At 42.5% G+C, this 22887-nt stretch overlaps 1 protein-coding gene across 2 annotated transcripts in view; it reads right to left on the bottom strand.

Annotated features, from left to right (window-relative positions):
- The window catches only part of PTPRG (protein tyrosine phosphatase receptor type G), a 513282-nt gene that overhangs the window by 75669 nt on the left and 414726 nt on the right, over positions 1–22887 (bottom strand). For both annotated transcript variants that reach the window (XM_077278905.1, XM_077278907.1), the window contains one exon: positions 17442–17565. In XM_077278905.1, coding sequence (XP_077135020.1) covers positions 17442–17565 — 124 coding nt within the window. The remainder of the gene's footprint in view (positions 1–17441; positions 17566–22887) is intronic.

The raw sequence follows: 22887 nt of genomic DNA, 5'->3' as shown, positions 1-22887 counted from the left end.
AGATGGTGCGAGGCGACGGGGGTGCTCGAGACGGTGCGAGGCGAGGGGGGTGCTCGAGACGGTGCGAGGCGAGGGGGGTGCTCGAGACGGTGCGAGGCGAGGGGGGTGCTCGAGACGGTGCGAGGCGAGGGGGGTGCTCGAGACGGTGCGAGGCGAGGGGGGTGCTCGAGACGGTGCGAGGCGAGGGGGGTGCTCGAGACGGTGCGAGGCGAGGGGGGTGCTCGAGACGGTGCGAGGCGAGGGGGGTGCTCGAGACCGTGCGAGGCGAGGGGGGTGCTCGAGACCGTGCGAGGCGAGGGGGGTGCTCGAGACGGTGCGAGGCGAGGGGGGTGCTCGAGACGGTGCGAGGCGAGGGGGGGGCTCGAGACGGTGCGAGGCGAGGGGGGTGCTCGAGACTGGGCGAGGAGAGCGGCGTTGAGAGATAGAGATGACCAATAAACATGAGAGATAGATATTTTATATATTTAGACTGGCGATAGTTAACAAGCTAAGAGGATGATGGATGGATGATATGATAATAAATAGATAGATAGTAGATAATCGATAGATGATAGATAGATAGAGGATAGATACATAAATAGTTGGATAGATAATAGATACAGACATATGGAACAGACAGATAGACTAAGATACAAATATGGAAGCACAATACATAAAGTTCAATAGTCAAAAAGACCTCAGTGTCTACAAATCAATACAATGTCATCACCCCTGACTGGAAGAGATAAAATCTGGCATATTGAGCAGGGTTAGTTGTGTATTATTTAACAATATGTCACTTTCCATCATGCTGCCTTTTGTCCCAAATTCCATACACCCTGAGGGGAAAGGATGGGTAATTGCAGGCAGAGAAAGAATGGTGGGTGTATGTCTAATGCATCCCTGGAAATAATCAATGAGCCTGTAGAAATGGTTCTTCTACAAAAGATGATATTGGCTGCGATTCTGTACAATATGAAGTCTCTTGCTATTATTACACAGGAATATCATTAATAAGGTCTAATAGGTTATCTGGGAATCAATGGCTGCAGATGGGGAAAACAAATTAAAACAGATTGTTTTGTATATTCGCATTAAACAGTAATCTTACCACAGCTAGGGCAAATATAACAACTACACCTATTATAGGGAACCTGACACTATCCACGAGCAGCGTGAATCGGAGACTGGCTTAGTTTGTTTTTCTCTAAAATGGTACAAAAGGTTCATAGAGGAACCGTTTAAAAGTCCTCCTAGGGGGCCATAAGGAGAGACAAGAGGAGTCAAATGTGGTCCCTAGCCAAAAGGTACCGTCACACTAGGCGATATCGCCAGCGATCCGTGACGTTGCAGCGACCTGGATAGCGATATCGCTGTATTTGACACGCAGCAGCGATCAGAATCCCGCTGTGAAATTGCTGGTCGCTGCTAGAAGGTCTGCACATTATTTGGTCGCTAGGTCGCCGTGTATCGCCGTGTTTGACAGCAAAAGCAAGGATACCAGCGATATTTTACACTGGTAACCAGGGTAAACATCGGGTTACTAAGCGCAGGGCCGCGCTTATTAACCCGATGTTTACCCTGGTTACCAGCGTAAAAGTTAAAAAAACAAACAGCACATACTCACCAGCGCGTCCCCCAGCCTCTGCTTCCTGACACTGACTGAGCGCCGGCCCTAAACTGAAAGTGAAAGCACAGCGGTGACGTCACCGCTGTGCTGTTAGGGCCGGAGCTCAGTCAGTGTCAGGAAGCAGACGCTGGGGGACGCGCTGGTGAGTATGTGCTGTTTGTTTTTTTAACTTTTACGCTGGTAACCAGGGTAAACATCGGGTTACTAAGCGCGGCCCTGCGCTTAGCAACCCGATGCTTACCCTGGTTACCCGGGGACCTCGGCATCGTTGGTCGCTGGAGAGCGGTCTGTGTGACAGCTCTCCAGCGACCAAACAGCGACGCTGCAGCGATCGGCATTGCTGTCGCTATCGCTGCAGCGTCGCTTAATGTGCACAAGACAGAAAAGGCAAAGTAGTAGATAAGAGTGAGCACGGTTTGGAGAACATTTAAGGTACCTTCACACGAAGCGACGCTGCAGCGATAGCGACAACGATGTCGATCGCTGCAGCGTCGCTGTTTGGTCGCTGGAGAGCTGTCACACAGACAGCTCTCCAGCGATCAACTATGCCGAGGTCCCCTGGTAACCAGGGTAAACATCGGGTAACTAAGCGCAGGGCCGCGCTTAGTAACCCGATGTTTACCCTGGTTACCAGCGTAAAATCTAAAAAAAACAAACAGCACATACTTACATTCACGTCCCCCTGCGTCCACTTCCTGACTGACTGAGCGCCGTACAGTGAGAGCAGAGCGGTGACGTCACCGCTGTGCTGCTTTCACTTTCACTTTGTGGCGCTGAGTCAGAGGAGGAAGCAGACTGCAGGGGGACGTGAATGTAAGTATGTGCTGTTTGTTTTTTTTACATTTTACGCTAGTAACCAGGGTAAACATCGGGTAACTAAGCGCGGCCCTGCGCTTAGTAACCCGATGTTTACCCTGGTTACCAGTGTAAAATATCGCTGGTATCGTTGCTTTTGCTTTCAAACACAACGATACACAGCGATCGGACGACCAAATAAAGTTCTGGACTTTATTCAGCGACCAGCGACATCACAGCAGGATCCTGATCGCTGCTGCGTGTCAAACGAAACGATATCGCTAGCGAGGACGCTGCAACGTCACGGATTGCTAGCGATATCGTTATAATGTCGTTTCGTGTGAAGGTACCTTTAGATGCAAGGTTGTTTTTCTGCAGGAACGAAGCCAAATTGCTGAATAAAGTAATTTGCCAAGTTGAATAAACTTTCAACAGTGGAAAGAATTAGCAAGAAAAAAATTGAATGTTTTGTTACTCTTTAAATAGTTATTGTCAAAATCAGTATTACAGATCCCAAAGCTCCAATCAATCAAATATTTGTGTCCTAGTTGTAATAAAAGGCATTTTATAATGAGATTATTTTATAAGTCCACCCACCTCCCCCAATTTTACTTTGAGCTGCAGTACCATTCACGGCCACTACATGATGTAAGGAGCTGTGCCAGCGGCAGTGCGCCACAGTCACGTCAATCAGCTGATCAATGCGGTGCCTGGATTTGGACTGATCAATGATCTGATTATCTATCCTAATGCTGATCATAGATATTAGATAGTGCTCAGTCAAACATTAGCTATGGCTTCCGATTTCTCCATTCACACGCGTGCTCTGCTCAGCCCAGCGTTAATATGTCTTCAATGGGAAAAGAAAACTGTGGAATGTCTCCCTTAAAAAAAACAGATGGATTGGGTGGTTTAATCCCAACTGCATAATCTGTTGGAGGAGACTCAGGAGGAGAGTTGAGCGAATATGTTCGGATTCGGTCCCCGAAAATGAATTTGCCATATTCGTGCCATATTGTTACCCTATTAGTGCCGAATTTATGTTTGACGATCGATTCTGAACATATTCGTTCAGTTCTACTCCCATTGACTCCAGTGACATTCGTCTGTGTTCCGCAAATATTGAAAAACAAAAAACGCTGCAGATCGTAATTGGAAACAAATTTTGAAAAATTCACTCAACTCTAATTAGGAGACCCCCATACACTTCAGCTGGTCAGCTGGTCACAGACGGTTCCCTCGAAATTGGCAGGTTTGGCCAACTTATTTACTATATATGGAAGCCGATAAGTAAAGGGTCTGTCTAGTTAGTATAAAGAATTTATCCCTTATCTATGAGATCGGTGACTACATTGATCCGTTGGGGTGGAACCCACAGCTTTCGGCAGAATGGGACAATTTTTTCCCATTAGAATGCTGAGCTTTTCCGGCAACACCATGGATGATGAATGGAGTGGCAGTCAGGCAGGTTAACTATGGGTTTTGTAAATATTATATTCATCAACAACAACCATAGATCCCAACAAAAGTATTTGAAACTGGGTTCCAAAATTAGGACTTCCTTCTTCCAAAAACAGCGCCAGACCTGTCCACTGGTTGTGAGCGGTATTGCATCTTCAGCTTTCATTTTCAAGGCAGCTGAGCTGCAATATAACACACAACCCAGAAACAGTAGTGGGGCGGGTTTCTGGATGTTTTTTTCCCCAATACTGTGCACCCCCTTTAACAAAGCCAAAATAAAAAATAAATAAAAATTAGTCATAGAAAATGTATTATCGGCTAGAACTGGCTAGCCAGGCCTAGTTTCCATAGTGCAGAGACATTCCTTACTGAAATACTCTGGAAAGCAACATTTTAAAGTGAAGCCTTCAATGATGCGAACACAAGTCTGAACAGGAACCATCAGGACGCGACACCATCTTCCGGCAAAATTTTGCCCAGAACTAATCCAGCAATTGTAATTTTAAAATGAATAATCACCCTGCGCCGAAAGTTTCACATATAAGAATATCCGCAGGAATACTAAAAGGTTTCAATGGTCTCTCAATGAGGAATGAACGACAGAAGCGATTACAGAAATGCTTGCACCAATAAATCTCAGCCAGACATTTAATGTGATGTGAAAGGCTCCTGAAGCCTACGAGATACAGTCTTAAAAAAAAAAAAAAAATGCATAATGCATCAAAATGGGAACCTTGAATTAAAAAAAAAAAAAAAAGACAGTGTCCAATTTACGGCTCTCCTTACGCATCGACATTATCTGACCTTTACGATTCTTCTTTTCTTCTGAATTGACTACTTTTGGGTTTACGCTACACAGAAAAAAAGAAATAAATTTTGCTTTGTTTTATTATTGGAAACTCGGAATATAAAGCTGTACAGTGCAAATAGCCTGTTACCTCGCAGATAGAGCCAGCAGTCAACCAAGTCAAATTTATAAGAGGTAGCTCGGGATCAGAGCTTCAATTTAACTCGCACCCGATAGCGATGACGGATTTGTAGCATAGCTTCTCCAAAATAAATAAAGACTGCAGGTTGTGGATAGAGGTGAACAGTGCAGACATCAAATGCCTCCGACACAGTATCTAAACGGATATAAAAAATGCAGAACGCAAACCCTTCTGATCCGCATGTAAATATTTGTAGAGAGAAGTTAGGGCGAGAGGGAACGCGGGATTTAACTCTATGCTTTGGACGTATATTTTATATTCTACGTTGTGGGCAGTATTTAGGATGTCGAAAACAACGGCGATGCATAGTCAATCAAATCAACGGCTTGTGCTTGGTGTTTGAGCTTGAAAAGTGACTACCATTTTTTTTTTCCCGAGCCAGGGTGCTTTCACATTTAACCATTCCTTGGCCCTGTCGGGGTTTGCGTCAAAGCCCCCTGCAAAACAGGATTTGGCATATGGGGCCCGCAAACTATAATGGTGCCGACAGAGCTAACGTGTACTCTGTCAATCATTTTCGGGAGTGTGCGCCTACTAGAGGCAGAACTTGGAAAGTAGTAGGATGCGCTGGGTGTTCGCCTCCCGTAGGCGTATAGGCCCGAAAATGATGCATGGCTGAACGTACGTTCACCATTATAGTCTAGAGCCCCATCGGTGCATACGCTTGAATCCAGTTTGGCGGGAGGTTCAGACGTAAGCCCCGATGAGAACTACTGAACGAGTGCCTAAATACAATGTGAAAGCACCCCAAGAGAAGGTCCGCATACACTCAAAATAACTGTGGGCAGAATAATGGTACAGCCAATCGTTCAACCGACAACTGTCTTGCCGAACTCTCTGTCGAGTGATACGGTGTTCTTTCTGCCAGACATGTTGGTGCCTTATCCCTTAGAGAACAAAAGGATTGGCAGTCTGAAATTGGACATAACCGATCCTTATCTCGCCCAAATTATCCGGTCGAGTTACAGTCAAGGGCTCCAATGTACATTAGACTGTTGGCCAAACCTGTCAATATCGTCGTGTTTGGACAATGCTAGTCTAATGTGTATGGAAGTCTTAAAGGCAAAAAAAGAAGATGCAAAATTTCTCACCTATTCTGGGTTACTCTCTTGACCATTGACATAGCATTAAGCTGGCCTTAAACTTAAGCACTTGGCTTCTCTAAGCATTTGTGTGTTTTCAATGGAGGAAGAGCAGAAAGGAAGTCTCTGAGAAAAGCTGGTATCTGCTGAAAACAATCAGGTGTTGAAATTTCAACTTAATTTTTTCTCCCCTAAATCATTTGTCAGGGGGGACTCGGGAGGCTCTAATAGATAGCAGTTGGACAGCTCCTTCTGCCAAAACCAGTGATGTTTGTCAACTTCTATCTAATGTGTATGGGGACCTTTAGGTGGTGTGGAGGTGGCAGTTGTACCCAATGCTTGGTGCCTATGTTGGCCCTCAAACCACTCTGACACAGAAGAATGCAGTATTAAAAATGGTGGATGGCTGCTACAGGTTTGCATTAAGGCCTAAGAGCTTACAGATACACCTTTGGTCTCAAATTAAAGTTCGTTGTGATCTCTACTATACCAGCTTCAATGTCCATGTCAAGTAGCACTACTATTACAGCTGACAGTCAACACGATCTTTACCCTAATTAAGTTGGTCACTTTGGTATTATAGCACCAACAGTTCATGAAAACAATATCTGTCCATAATTACTGTACCAATAGTTTAATAACCAAAATCATGACATTTAAGCCTTACCTTGGCAACCCCAGAAAACATTACTTTTGGAAAGGTTTTACACTCAGGATTTTTGGGGCAAAAATCAGAAATGTTGTGTTTGCCAGTCCATACTTCCCATTAAAGCAAATGGAGATCATAAAGGGGAACCCACCACTATGATCCAAAAAATACATCATATTCAGGGAGCTAAGGGTCACATTGTAAAAGGGGTTGTGTCATATATAATGCACAAGAGTCACCGCATACAAAAAAAATATATAAAGATATATCCTGGTCAGGTCCATATCAATGGGCAGAAACTAGAATAGAATGGTATTTAACAGGGGAGAAGTGCAAGATTCTACATCTGGGTAAGAAAAATGAAAATTACATCTACAGAATGGGAGGAAAAGAACTAAGCAACAGCACATATGACAAAGACTTGGGTATACTAATAGATCCACAGACTGCACATGAGTCAACACTGTGATGCAGCAGCAAAAAAGGCAAACACAGTTCTAAGATGTATTAGGTGAAGCATAGAGTCTAGATCACGTGCAGTAATTATCCCCCTCTACTCTGTCCAGTTCTGGGCACCACATTTTAAAAAAGACACAAAAAAATTGAACCAAGTTCAAAGATGAACTACCAGGATGGTGAGCGGACTACAAAGTATGTCTTACGAGGAACGGTTAAAGGATCTGGGAATGTTTAGCCAGCAGAAAAGGCTAAGAAGTGACTTAGTAGCGGTCTACAATTATCTGAAGGGATGTCACATATCAAGTTTATCATTATTCTCATTTGCACATGGAAAAACGAAAAGCAACGGAATGAAACTGAAAGGGAGAAGATACAGATTAGATATTGGTAAAAAATACTTTTTGACAGTGAGGTTGATCAATGAGCGGAACAGGCTGAGGTGGTGAGTTCTCCTGCAATGGAAGTCTTCAAACAGAGGCTGGGCAGACATCTGTCTGAGATGGTTTAGTGAATCCTGCATTGAGCAGGGGGTTGGACACGATGACCCTGGAGGTGCCTTCCAACTCTAACATTCTATGCTACTGGTGCCAACCAACCAAGGTTAAACGAATACTCTGACTCTTAAGAACATACTAAATAAAAGGCCCCTACATATATTGGTCAGCTAAACCTGATAATTTCGGCAGAACTTGCAGACCTAATCTTTCCCCTGCCAAGCGATGTCAAAGGACATACGTATTAGGCAGTAAACACTCAAATACCTGATTGTTCAGTGAAGTCTGCAGTGATTTTCTCTCGTCTCCCTACAGAGAACACATGGATGCTTAGCCAAGCTGAGCGTTCATGTCATGTATGGGGAAGTTGAGAAAGATGGAAATCGGCCAGGCAGGCATTCGGCTGATAGATATCTATGTCTATGGCAAAAATGCATTACACCAAGTAGTAAAACAACCAGACAAGAACATCATATCTCCAAATGAACAGGTGAAAAATATGTTTACAAAGATTTTGTTGGCAACGTCATAACTTAAACTGAGTTCTACAATTTCTAGGTAAAAGAGCTCCTCAGTTAAGGATGACATGAGCTGGTTATGCCTAGTGCACAATCGCAGGGTTTTCTTCAGTTCCTTGTTCCTACAAGATGTATCGCTATTACAAATAGGTCCCAGACAGGTTATCGGTCTTCCAAGTCACTGGCTCTTTAAAAATGTATAATGGAGAGATACGGAAACTTAAATATTTATACAGTTTACAACTTGGCTGTCCTATCATCATCGGGAAGGCCAAATTTATTGTGTAAGGACTGGAAAACTAAGAGACACCGTCCCCCGAGCCTGGTAATTGTTGACTTTATGTACAGTATTATGTAACTGTGGGTGTAAAGGGATTTGTACATCTCTAAATAGGAGATTACTATATGAACACTAAAATAATGACCCTAGTAATATAGTTTAGTGCTCTGCTCAGTCACTTGGCAAACTTGGGTTCTCTCATAGAAATGAGCGCGCAAAGGACAAGTGTAAGAAGATACCAACCAATGAGTAGTATTGGAGAAATCAGTCATCTGCCTTCAATTAGAGAGTTAATTTGCATGTGTTTTTAAGACCCCCAGGACACAGACCCCCACCTTGGATTAGGGCATTTCAGTGCCTACTGCATAGCCCAAAAAGCTGTTCATAAGCACTGAACTAAAGAGGCAGAAGAAGAGCTCGGCTCGGGAACACGGAGTGGTATACAGACTCAATGGAAACGCTCTACACCAGAGGTGTCAAACTGCATTCCTCGAGGGCCGCCAACAGCTCATGTTTTCAGGATTTCCTTAGCATTGCACAAGGTGCTGGAATCATTCTGTGCAGGTGATTAAATTATCACCTGTGCAATACAAGGAAATCCTGAAAACATGACCTGTTGGCGGCCCTCGAGGAATGCAGTTTGACACCTCTGCTCTACACAACTGTGAGCAGCATGCTTCTGGACAGTCTTTTTAGTGACCGGTGTGGGTCTCAGGACCTGACCCTCCTCCGATCCGTAAGGCATTTCAACATCTACAACTTGTAAAAAAATAAAAAGGTAGGTACACCTTAAATTCACTTTTGGTTTAATGACTGATACTTCAATACCTTATGATTCCACTCTCTGCTGCAGTGCTGTTTTAGCTGCCTAGTTCATGCTTCTTTTGAAGTTATTTTGAACTGCTGCTTGACAATCTGTAATAGGGGGCTTTTTCCATGTCAGCCTGGGGGGAGGGGAGGGAAGTAAAGAGACAGACAGGGGAAGCACAGGTCTCTCATTGCAAATGGAGTAGAGATTCTTGCTTAGGTAGTCTGAACTAGGTAGTTAAAACAGTACCGGAAGCATGGTGTTTGGGAGAGAAGTGAGCAAAATAAGATTCTGAGATACATGACAAAAATTCAGAACTTTGCAAAGGCGAATCAATAGTAATAAAAAAAAATAAAATAGTTTAGTTGGTCTTTAAAGACTCCCTACCATAACACTCAATATGAATTCATTGGGTCCTGATCTTGACAGACCATGGTTACAGTGCTTTTCCTACCACCACAATACAATAAGCGGTGCATTTTTACAGGTGCTTGTGCATGCATTTTTCCACATTCATTTGAATAGGTAAAAAAAACTGTAAAATACGCCGAAAAATTGACATGCTGCAAATTTCAAAAACGTCCAGCAGCTCAAAAAAGGCAAGGAAAAAAAATGCAGGGTGTGAATTCGATTTTTGAAACCCCATTCACTTTGCCGAAACTGTAGCATTTTTTTTGTCAAAAATGTCACATGGGAACATACTCTTGGATTTATATCTTACTTAGGGATGACAACAGATGAGGAATCTAGATTATACTACTTGTCACTGGTGGACACAGACAGATAGGGCCCTTTATAGTCCAGTAGCTCCTCATAATGCACAATTCCACCGGCTTTGGAGCTGGATGTGGCCCCCTCACCTCTTGGGACCATGTGCAGCTGCACAAGTTGCACCAATAATGTCCATCCCTGCCGTTCGTCCATGCTACCTGAACCTGTAGGTCTGGTCTCCAAGTCCTGAACCCTGTGGAACCCTATTAGGACAGTACTTAACACTAGAAGTCCCAGAGATGGGTCATTTAACATTTCTACCTTGGAACCCAGAGATGGGTCGAATGACCTGAACAATTTTAGCTAACATTCTCTAATCACCATCTTTTGTTCTGTAATTAAGGCCATTACTGTCGCACCACAGGAGGTTGTTGTTTCCATTGAGTTTAGCCATTTAGTTTCTAGTTAGTTCTATTCAGTTTATTGTAAGGGTCATTTGACCCTCTTTCAGGACTTTAGGGGGGAGCTCGAAATTTCTGGGACTTCTAGTGTTAAGACAATGATAAAAACTTTGAGCTCCTTCTCTGTTCTCCTCTCTGAACTTTAATAGTTTGCCAATGTCTTCCTTTCATAGACATTTGGTCTTTTTATTGGACATGAAAAACATTAAAAACTTCACCAACTACAGGAATATGGTGGTGTCCTACTAGTCTACCATCACTTCTAGATTTCTTTTTTTCACCATTTACTATATATTTTTTTTTTACCTAAAAGTTACCAAAGAGACAATATACAGTAAGTAAATATATTGATGAGACCCTGGAGGATTTTTTTTTAGATTAGCAGATGGCAGAAGTGTTCTTGGCATTGCGAATTTAACGCCGCTGCTATTCAACCCGTAATGAATGACGACGGAGAGCCAAGGTGCATACACAATTTATGTTCCCGAGTCTCAAAAGGGTCGGCGGAGCCAATGCTGCTTTAATAGAGGTCACCAGGGAGCTGGGAAATTTAATTGTACACATAATGCAATGTCTCTCCATTCCTGTATGAAATTGGACGTCTGTTTCTGGGTTTGATGTAGATGTTTTTCTTCTCAGCAGCTCATCAATTAGCAGCTTCGGGAGATGTTATCAAGAGCTGATAGAGAATTCATTCTGTACAGGCAGGTGACAAGGTAAAAATCATACAGATCGCTACTGTAGTCTGAGGAATAATTAAAGTTACAAAGTCACTTTGCTAAAGTTGAATACTGTATAATGAAAAACTCAAGTGTGCCGAAGAAGATAGATACCGTGTCCTCCGGTACTCTCCAAAACGTGCATTCAGACTCTTTAGGAACGCATGCTTTGGCGAGAGGGGAGATCTAAGGAGAAGGGTCACCCAGACGTACTAGGTTACGTCAAGCAAGAAAGCAATTTGGCTCCAACTGGAGACTAGAATAAAGGATATGACCACCATGTTCTAGTTAGAGTATTCCTATCATACATTTATGGTATATCAAGGCGATAAGTAATACATAATTCCCAGAGGTGGGACATGCATGTATCTCCAGACTGGAGAAACAAGGCTGGAGGATAAATAGAGTCTTATTTACTTCTATCGGAATCATAGAAATAGCCAAACAAAGGAATGCCCTGTTCAAGAAATAGGTGGTACCAAGGCTCGGACTGGCCCACAGGGGAGCAGGGCAATTCTCCGGTAGGCCGCCCCTGTAAAGGAATGCTGAAGAGCAATGGAATTACACTTGGTTCACAATTTGCAGGAAAAAGTATAATCTAATCAGTCATTAAATAAGCTAGCCAAATTAATATTACATAGAAGCAAAGGTAAATTTGTGTAATGGGGTCAGGTTATTTTTGCATGTAGCTGAAGAGTGGGCCCCAAGAATCAATGTTATTGGTGGGCCTTTGGCAACCCAGTCCAACACTGGTGGGACCCCCTATCTGTCATTTATGGTAAACCCCATAGATATACCATAAATGTCTAGGATAGGAATTCCCACCCTTTTATAGATGTATTCACTTTTGGAATTGATGCATGAAATTATGTACCCAGAGATTTTAATAGCTAAATATATAGCAAAAGAGCCCTTCACTATACAGATCATCGGGTTTACTAGAATCCTGAACAGTAATACATTTCCCCGCAACTGGTCCCAGAATCATCTGTAACTAAGAAACCACGGAATCATCTTTATAACTATTTAATGGTGTACTGGCCTTGTAGCAAATTATTTTAAGAATTATTCGGATAATGTAAAAATATTCAATTTTCCAATATACTTTCCACCTTAGTTACTCATAGTTTTCAAGATCTTTGCTGGCAGTTATTGAATAGGAATCTGTCCTGGTCATGTGACTGATGTAGGTGTTTGTTCGTTACAAGATCTCATACAGTAACGAGCGGCACACCTGTGTGTTCATCACACGACAAGGACAGATTTTCACCCTGTAGAAGTAAACAATAAAAGGCTCCAAAGCAAGGGCGGGTTTACACCAACTGACTGCATACAAGTGGTCACGTGCCAACTAGACGTGCGCGGCCTCACTTAATGCAAGTGTATCGAGCGAGGCTGGATACGTCTAGTCAGAATGTGGCTGCAAGTATGAAAATTGGCAGCATGGGAGAATCCTTAGAGTGTGCGAAGTGAAGATTCACAATTCTGCAGTCGCATAGAGTGATTTCAGACTTGTACCCAAAGGCCAGACAATCCCTTATTCTTATAGGAAGATTTTATATTTAGATATCTACTATATAATTGTCTAAGGGTCACTTCCGTCTGTCCTTCTCTGTCTGTCTGTCACGGATATTCATTGGTTGCGGCCTCTGTCTGTCATGGAATCCAAGTCACTGATTGGTCTCGCCAGCTGCCTGTCATGGCTGCCGCGACCAATCAGCGACGGCCACAGTCCAATTAGTCCCTCCCTACTCCCCTGCAGTCAGTGCTCGGCACCCAGTCCATACTCCCCGCAGTCACCACTCACAAAGGGTTAATGCCAGCGGTAACGGACCGCTCCGTTACCGCCGTTATTAACCCTGTGTGACCAAGTTTTTACTATTGATGCTGCCTATGCATATATATCTATCCTGAAATATTGCAGGTTTCACTGACCATATGAGACTGATACTTTCTGTTCTGTGTTGATCACTTAATAGCAGTCATCTCACCATCATTGCAGGAAGGATTACAATAAAAGGTAGATCCACCATTCACATTAGTATCTCCATACACTGACATTCCCTTTCAGACAGGACACTCTTAAACCCCATCCTGATCCAATCTGCCAATTTTCATGCAAATTAAATACACAAGCCCTGACAAGTTTGCAACCCAGTTTTGTTAGGGAACCCTTTTAAAATGTGATGATTTGAAATATGCACTAGGTAGCGCTGACAGTTTCCTTCCATGCGCATTGACCTCTGCACAGATAACAGAGCATGCCCACGACACTCCCCCATAGGAAACAATATGCATCTCCAATGCAGCTGATTCGCCTGCTGTAGAGCTTATCCACCTGAATACTCAAGCAAGACGGCCGCCCTCATAAACATGTACAGAAAATTACAAAATAACATCTACAATCAGAACACTATAAATATTAACAAAAAAAAACAAAAAAATACATTCCATTTAAGTTCTTACAAAATAAATTCAAAACATTTCATGCCTTTAAATACAGAAAATAAACAATTAAATGGCGGAGGAGACTCTGCTACGATCGACGCCATGGATGTGCACGCTCCGTCTGTCTCTCTCCTCTACTAAATCAAGGTGTTTATGCAGCGTTAATGTGTTTACATCCAGAGCGGATATTTAGAGAAACACAGCTGCAGCTGTTAAGATAGGGGGACGGGAAGATAGTAAGGGCTTCGTCGCCACACAATCCGTAACAAGCTATGGCTCCGACAGATCCGCTACCCCATGCTTAGAAATCAGAGCCCCCTTCCACAAATCACTGCTCCGGGCCTATCACTCGCTGTTTGATTTCCCTCCGTGTGAAATATGAACACCCAGATACAGGAATACGGCTGATTTACCTCTTCCCCTGAAATTGAACGCGGCTATCAAATCAAGCGCTTAAATGCAAATGACTCCGGTAAGGAAATAAAAAGCGCGCCTGTTTCCAGGTAGCTCTAAACCACTTTATCACTCCATGTCCTACCTCTAATTTATACATTTTCTATGGTTTTTTTTCAAGCTATTTGGAACCTCATTTTGACTTAACCCTTTAATAAAATCCACCACCCCCTTTTCACATCTGTCTGCAAAATAAATTTCCATGTATTATTTCCGCTATGCTAATACTACACACATTGGCAGTATACAGCCTCCAGCTAGCGGCATATGGTGCAATTTGCATGTTTAACAACACAAATACTCGCAGGTTTAGGTGAAACTGTGAAATATCAACATTTCTAATTAGGAATAGAATGCAGATGAGGTGGCGGGATGTTTACAGGGTTCACAAAGAAAATTTTAAAAAAAATCACATCCTTATGTCAGTAGGTTTTAACAACCACATCGGAAGAGGACTATCAAAAGTGGTGCAACAAAAGTGTACTGGCGATTCACATACATGCGGTCACATGCTGACTAGACATGTGTGGCCTCACTCAATGAAAATGAACTGAGCGAGGCCGGGCACGTCTAGTCGGAATGTGGCCAGAGGTATACAAATCACAAGCTTGTGCTGACATGACCGTCCACCGGCAAGGGAGAATCCTAAAAGTGTGCAGCGCATGAGTTGTGAGAATTCAGAAGCTGCGATGTCAGGATTCAGCTCTGCAGGTTCCAGTAGTCGTCACATGGACACTTCACTCATATGCGATTTTCATACTTGTGGTCCTGTGACAACGAGCTTCTCTTCTGCTTCTCTCTGTTTTTCACTGATCATTGAGAGCATTAGGGAGACGAGGTCGTTGGTACATGACTAAGTGTGAAAATCGCATATGTCCTTGGTGAATTCTTGCCACTGGTACCAGAAACCCTAGATACACCTCTGCCGGTATGCTACTGCGAGCGGTGCTTACCGGGTCCGGTGGAGGGAGGTCTGTGCACAGGCAGTGAGGCCGGGACTGAGGGTGAGCACAAAGAGAATGGAGACCTGGAGGCTGCCCGTCCCAGTCTACGCCGTAGCCTGGAGCCTCATTATCAGAGGAATATGTCAGTTAATACATTGTTTTTCTAAAGCTTTATAGTGTAGTTTTAGGTCAGAGGGATGGTTAGGGATGAGCTAGCAAGGTGCAGGGACAGGTAGTGATGGCTACTTGCGGACATGTGCGACACTTGCGGTTTTGCCCTTGCGGTGAGACAAAAAAACACAGCTAGCAGCGTTTTTTTCCATTGCTGCAAATACCGCATTTGCCAGAGTGCGGCAAAACCTCAAGTGCCGCATATGTCCGCAAGTCCCATAGGGAATGAATGAGGCCGAACGCAGTGTTGCCGTAAGTGCTCTGTTACGCGGCAGATGCGGAAAACCTGCCGGATCTGCTGCAAAAGGCGACTTTCACATCAGCGATTTTTGCCACAGTCACTGCCGATAGTGTCATACTCGTCAAAGGGGGAGACAGCACTAAAAGTGCAGAAACTCTAAATACGGTCCCGGCAATACCCAAGTCTATGCAAAGACATATCAGGCTCAAAAACATTGGCAATTTCACATATCTAGTAGCTTACAGTCTACAAAATCTATTAATATCGTTATCCTCCCAACTATAACTGGATTTGCCATAAGGAAACATCTTCTAAATGAACACCAAGCTTGTACTGGGAATGAGTAAGCAAAATGAGCAGCTTAAAGGCAGCAAACTTGCTCCAAAAGACAAACTCTAAATGCCAGGCGGGATGCAAAACGAAAATCTCTCACAAAAGGCCTCTAATCACAGCTGACTGAGCAGAATGACATGTTAGAATAAGTCGCCACTACTCACACCCAACTTTGAAAAAAAAAAAAAGTTGACATTTAAATTAGTTTTGAAAATTTGAATGCCGGAATGTTTTAGACACACTTTATACTTTCACCCTGGTACGAAGTCAAAAAATATTACATCAAAAATGAAAATACTATATGTAAATCTGAGAAAATTTTGCCTTCAGGCCTGGAGAAATCTAAGAGGAAAGAACTTCAAAAGCTAAATCTGCCGGATAACCATGCTGGGATCTATGGATAAAGTCCACTGCATGGATAATGCGGATTTTAACCTGATCACCTTTGGTAAACTAAGAAATAAGTTGTTCTCTTGAGTTCTTTACATTCTTTTTTCTTAACTATAGACCTCCTGTTTCAACTGGTCAAGACTTGAGAATGTCCCAGAGAGTAAAAAAATAAATAAATAAAAATCCGTGGCAATGGCTGCAGTATAAAAAAACATGACCCTTTTGGAGGATGGCTTGAGAACCAAGTTTGAAAAATACGTCTGGTGTTGTTCTTGTATATAAAAAATATAGGGTTAATAAGACCAATGTTTCTACTTGGGAAACCACTGAGAACAATATGCAGATGCTCACTAAGCCTACCCACACCACTGATAATTAACGGACATTTGAAGTTTTCCTGGCCTTTTTGTCAACCACTGCTCTAATATGGATACCAATCCTCGAATACAGATGTTGGTTGTGTGACCCAATCTTTCCTCTTCTGGTAGTGTTCTAAAACACCTACTGTACATTTCGAAGCATGAATTTGACTTGCTGGTTGCCAGCCCCATAGTACGTGTGGTCATACTTTGTGTAATGCTCATGTACCCCTTACAACGTGGTATCTAAACAGTCAGAGCAGTGACACGTGGAGGCTCATGTACATCACAAATAGGTGAACGGGAAATCTTAGTATAGGGGGTTCAATTCTGGAACTGTAACTCGCCATTATGCTGAAAGATAAACAATCAGCAAGTTGAAAGCATTGGGTAGTTGAATAATTATTTAGACTTATCTTGGTTCTTTCCTTAGGGGTTGTCCTTGGAGCAACAGGAATATGAATCTTCAAAGCGCATGCAGCTCGCGCTATCAGGATTCTACGGTGCCGGCAGCGAGAGGGCTGGCAAGTGACAGGAAGTATGTCATATGCATATTCCCGGCCACAATCAGACTAGACTTGTTTGGCCTCACTAAAATTTGCTTGTATCGAGCGAGGTTGCACAGGTCTAGTCAGAATGTGGCTGGAAGGATGCCTTTCACATACTTGTTGTCACAAGACCGTCCGCTCCCGCCACCGAAGACGTCCTATAGCATGCTGTGAAGAGGCAAAATTCTGCAGGAACACAGACTGCAGACTTTCATAACAAACCTGAACCACCCTTTTAATGCTCACAGTCCAGAGTTTAAAGCGCCATTGATACTCAAATCAGTGTTCTACCAGATATGACAGCCAACCGTCCTCTCACTAAGTGAATGGAAGTTTTAGGGCTCACCATTCTCAGATTGGACTCTCACATGTCTCAATTTGTACCGTGCCATAAACGTGTTCTTAGACTTCCAATACCCACATTATTTAGAAATCTAAATATATCACAATATAAAAAAACAGTCCGGCACATGGCACAAAATCTAATAATGACTTACAGAAAAGCTCTCAATCCCTTACCTCCAGTAGACCAACACAGCGATGAGCAGAACCAAGCAGAAGAAAGTCAAGGCAGAGACGACCATTAAGGGAACAATCCATTCCATCTTGTTGGTGGAAGCGCGGCTGTCCATGCTCGAGTTAACTGTCAAACAAATTTACAACATTGGTCATCGATGATCATAAGTTGTTTTTGTGGTCTTTCTGTTGAGCTCCTACGCAAACAATTATTACATACACACATATAAAACATGTAAGACCCTGTTATAGTAAATGTACTACCCAAGTTCGATCATGGTGAAAGTCAACAAAGACACAGGTGAAATATTGAGTCATAATAACCGAGGGAGATTCTTCCCTTCTATGTCATGGGTTTTATTTCTCGGCACAACATAGTGTAGTAATATTGGTTCTGATGACATGGAGTCTTCGTTCCACCATGGCGATATCCTCTGTTCAGTCAACCTTCAATACTTGAAACCCAACGAGAGCCATTAAAGTCAATGTGTCTTTGCCGATAGAAATGGAAATATATCCAGAACATCGGTTTTGGTTCCGTCATACATAGAAACAATGATCCCAGGTTGAACAGCCCATGAATGACCTTTTAACCTCTACCTATGGTGTGCAAGTATAAATATTCCCCCAAACATATATACTTACAGTACTTATGAATATTCATATGCATATATGAAGTATTGACTTGACGCTTCAAATATACAAAATCCAGCTGCTCATATTAAGGAAGCATGGAGCAAGAGAGCGGCCCCATACCCAACACTGCTGAGCCAGCTTTCCTCGGTGGTATAATTTACCTCAATGACATTTATGAATGGGAAAGTCAATTATAGACCCGTTATGAATTGCCAGTGAACTAATTAGAAGAATCTGGGAGGTGTCGCACAGCAAATATACAGAATCCAAAATAAACACTGAACACAACCAAAAAGGTGATGCAAGAAGACACTGGACAGGAAAGCAGAAAGGAAGCAATAGGGAAGGCTAAACCAACAGCACAGCAGGGGTTTATTATGTTTGCAAATCTAGGCCAGTTATCAGCAGCCACAGATACTGCCCTTTAAAAGACACATCTTGCAAGGGGCTAATCAGTCAAATGCATGGGGATAGCGTGAATTTTCTACCGAGGCGAAAGCTGACTTTTAGACATGTCTATGAATTAATTAGAATGGAAAGATCTAATTTGACACGACATAGCCGTGTGTGATCATCATCATATGGAAATGACATGGGGTTTCTTAAAAAAAAAAAAAAAAAAAAAAAGTGCTATAAATAACTGAGCAGTAGCTCACGATGATCTGTTTTTAGCATTTAGGTAGGCCAGGTAATAAATAAAGGATGTCAAACAGCTAATCCGGCCACAAGGCCAAGTGTAGGAGATCAGTTTAAGGGCTTGTTTCCACTTGCGAGAAACACGTCCGTGTCTCGCATGTGGAAACCAAGCTCTGGCGCCGGCATTTGGGAGAGGAGCGTGCAGCTCCATGTGTTGCTATGCGGCCACACGCTCGGCTCCCAAGTGCCGGCGCCAGAGCTTGGTTTCCACATGCGAGAGACAGACGTGTTTCTCGGAAATGGAAACAAGCCCTAACAGACTGAATGGCTTCATGTTCTACAAGGAGATTGCACCAAGTGTCTTAATATTCATGCAGGCCCAATAGATAAAGGATGGAGGTAGTGGACTTCTGGGGCATTAGCCTTAAGACTATTGCTGGTGTTCTTTGGGCCGGTAACTGCGTTCCATGTAACGTTCGTTTTGGCGGCCTAAGCCAGCAATCTCTCTGATGAGCGCAACACTCGTTCTTTGGGTAAATGATATTTAATCAGCCTAAAGGGAACCTGCATGCCGATTCATGCTGCCCAAACCAGAAACTGGTTGCATAATTGCAGACAGGTATATTTTTCTCTGAAATGTGGCAGAAATTCAGAGAACACAGTTTGAAGATCCAGTTGGGGCCCATAGGCTGTCCTTTCTCAGAGTCGCTGCAGGTGATTGACATATCTCCTCCTATGTGTCTACATTATGAGAGACCTGTCAATCAACCAGAGCAGTGCAGGGAGAAGTTGGCCAGAGGCGGACCCCAGAGTAGTCTCGTCTCTGCCTACGGTTGCCAGCTGGATCTTCAAATTATACTTTCTCTGAAGCGTCCGGTGGCACCCGAACTAGTCTGGTTTCTGCCTATGTTCCCCAGCCAGATCTTCAAACTTTATTTTCTATGAAATACTCCTGGCTATAAGCATGCCGGTTGTTCGGGCAGCATAAATCAGATAAACGGTTCCCTTTAAAAAAAAATAAAAAAATCAGTCGCGGCAGCGCATTGGCTTGCGTAAACAGGTGACGTGCTGCCAAGAACAAGTATATTCTATACACACAGAATGATTTTTAGCGATCTGTCTGTGCACATAGGATTGTGGCCCAAACAGGCCATTAAATGACCACCAATTAGCTTGCTAGTAGCTGATTAGAGATTGGTTAATTGTCGTGGATGAACGGTCTAAATCCAGCATTAGGCCGGCATTATACAAGCCAATCCACCTCGTTGACCGCCAATGAGATTCATTTTTAACGATCATATAGCCTGAGATTAGACTGGTAGACTGAAGTTTAGATGCACAAAGAACGATCAATAATTGATTGAAAACAGGACCTGTGCTACAGAGAACGATGTGCTGTCAAGAACAATTGATTCCATCCTAATGAATGAGCGTTTTTCTCATTCGACAGGTGTTGGTATTCTGTTTACATTGAATGATTACCACCTAGGAATGCTCTTTCCGGATAGGCAGTGAAATTTACGTTAAGTCACAAAGTGGCTCACTGGCCAAAATATAACTGCTTGTAGGGTGTAACCATGTTCTCAGGCTATAAATCTCCGGTTAGCTCAAGTTTAAAGACAAATCTGTATGGGTGTAACATAACATTATATGTCATGTCTATACAACGGTATACATTGACGATACGCATCATGGATATATAGGTCAGGAATTCTTCCAATGCAGTGTTTTTGGACAATTACTGCCTATGCATGAGTAAAATGGTCTCCGACACGTCACTGGTAGGAGGGTGAGCGCTGTGCTCATCATATGAAGTTTCAAAAGATACATGAAGCACATTTAGACAACATGAAGGACACATCCAGAAGATGGTACTTCACACGAAACAATATGCATTTCTGAAAATGCTCCTGGGCACTTCATGAAGGACTTTATGACTCCAAATAATTCCAAATCATCAAAGAATCAAGTGTTTCTTTTTTTTAGGCTTCTACATGCTGTATCCATAAAATAAGAACCAAAACCAATTTTAGCACCCATTTAAGTCACGGTCCATTGACCACTTATATTTTTCTCTTGCATGTCAAAACATCAACACAACAAGCCACATGAAATTTGAAAGGAACATTATATTATAATCATAAAAATCAGACTGTACAGCACAATGTATGACGAAGAAATGTGACGTAGTTGCCCACATGGAGGGCCATTAAAAAGCTAACCTACCATAGTACCATAATAGAGAGCACAACACACTTCATTTAAAGATTTACAAACAACTTATCAAAAAGTTGACCCAACAGATAAAAAATATATAAAATTTGACAAGAGTTATGAGAACATTAATAGACATTCAAGACACACCATGAAGTAGACAAAGATGTTATTCATTGACCACCAACAGTAGCAATTCGTAAATTCACTGTGATAAGTGATTTTATGTACGCTGCCATTTTTTTGGTTGGTAAATGAAGTAGGATTTTACCTACCATGGCACCCTTTCAGTAAAAAAGAAACATGGGTTTGAATCCAACCAAGTGAACATCTATATGGAGTTTCCAAGATGTCTGAACGTTTATGTGGTTATTGTTGTGTAACTTGAAGATCTTGGGCTTCAATGCAAAAACTGTACAGGACTCCCAACTGCCTTAACTCTATTTTTACTGGTGGTAGAGCGCCCCCTCATCCTTATGCACCAGAGCCAAGGTATGGAGGCTTATTCCTCAGTAATCTATAGGTAAGTCATCCTCTGGATAGCATGGCTTCTTCCTACATTTTAAAAACAGCATGGACACCATGTAGTTTATAGGACTAGCCTAATAACCACAGAAGCGTTTCCAGTTCAACCAAGCATGCATGTGTTGTCAATGTTGAAAGGGGAGCACACTACCTACAGATACTTCTGTTGAGACTTATCTCTTTATCGAACATAAGGTTGGTTATGTTGACTTTCAACACGCCCGATCCTTTTCTTCCCTACCCCCTACAACATAAGACACCAAGCATCGGCTGAATATCTGAAACAGCTGTGGTTACATTTTATCGTTACAACCACAAGACCAAGGACGTAAAACCGTGGCCATTTAACGCACATCTAAAAAACGAGCCAAGAGTAAGTTCCATCAGCGTCTTTTTTTAAGGAGAAGATACTTCAAGGAAAAAAAGGTGTTTTTCCCTTAAACATTTTTTATCTTCTTTTCAGTCATTCCTTGCTAAGACTTTGTAGCTAGTGTTTTTTTTTTAATTCTATATATGTTAGTGGTGGCTTCAAAGCAAAAGAGGTCTCAAGAAAGGACCGGTCACTAAGTTCTATGCGGCTTTCGAAAAGAAGTTAACTGAACAGATGCAAAGCAAGTCGTGTTGACTTGTCTATGCATAAGTCCATTTTTTTTTAACATTTATTAAGCACTTTTCCAGGGGGGTTGCCTTAAAACCCCTTGAATGACTGGTCATTTTGAAACCGTGGGATGTATGCGCCAATAATCGCGAACCGCAAGCCGACCGAGACTGATGCGAGTGGTTACAATTTGTACATTGCTTCAGAAAATACTGCGTTTATACAGTATACATAATGGGAGGAAAAAACCTAAATTACCTTGACCTACAAGCCTTAGCCAAGCTACTGACTTATTGCATTTCTTCGGGAAACTGTATTTTGGAAAACCAGACGCTTTCACACACACAAAAAAAAATGTCTTAATGTCGTCAACATGGCGCCTTGGACTCATTTTTATAACCTTCTAATGAAAGCGAGTTTATTAGTATTAATAAACAGGCACTAAAATTTTGACATGCCATCATTAATGTGTAATGTATATTTAAATCCGGCGCTAACCATATTTTCACAAGCAGAAAATAAGACTCTAAATATTAGTCTTTGGAGGAGGAGGATTGCCGGGAGAAGAGAAAGTGGCTGCCGTTAAAATCTAGATCATAAAAACGTCAGGCTTGTAAACGGTTCTAGAAATTTACCAGGGTGTCCACATTTGCAAAAGGTTCATGTTTGTCCTGAGTTGAGGGTGCATGTAGCTAGAGCTCCACTATATACACAAAGGGATTTTCCCATGAACAAAGTTAATTTTTATTTAATAGATCTTGGAATAATAATAATTTGCACAATCAAATGTGTTTAAAAAATAAATGTTCCTGTGCCGAGATAATCTTATAAATGTGCCCC

Source organism: Ranitomeya variabilis, chromosome 8 (assembly GCF_051348905.1).
Source record: "Ranitomeya variabilis isolate aRanVar5 chromosome 8, aRanVar5.hap1, whole genome shotgun sequence".
In the NCBI taxonomy this organism is placed as follows: Eukaryota; Metazoa; Chordata; class Amphibia; order Anura; family Dendrobatidae; genus Ranitomeya; species Ranitomeya variabilis.
The sequence above is the reverse complement of the archived record's forward strand: the minus strand, read 5'-3'. Positions and strand labels throughout refer to the sequence as shown.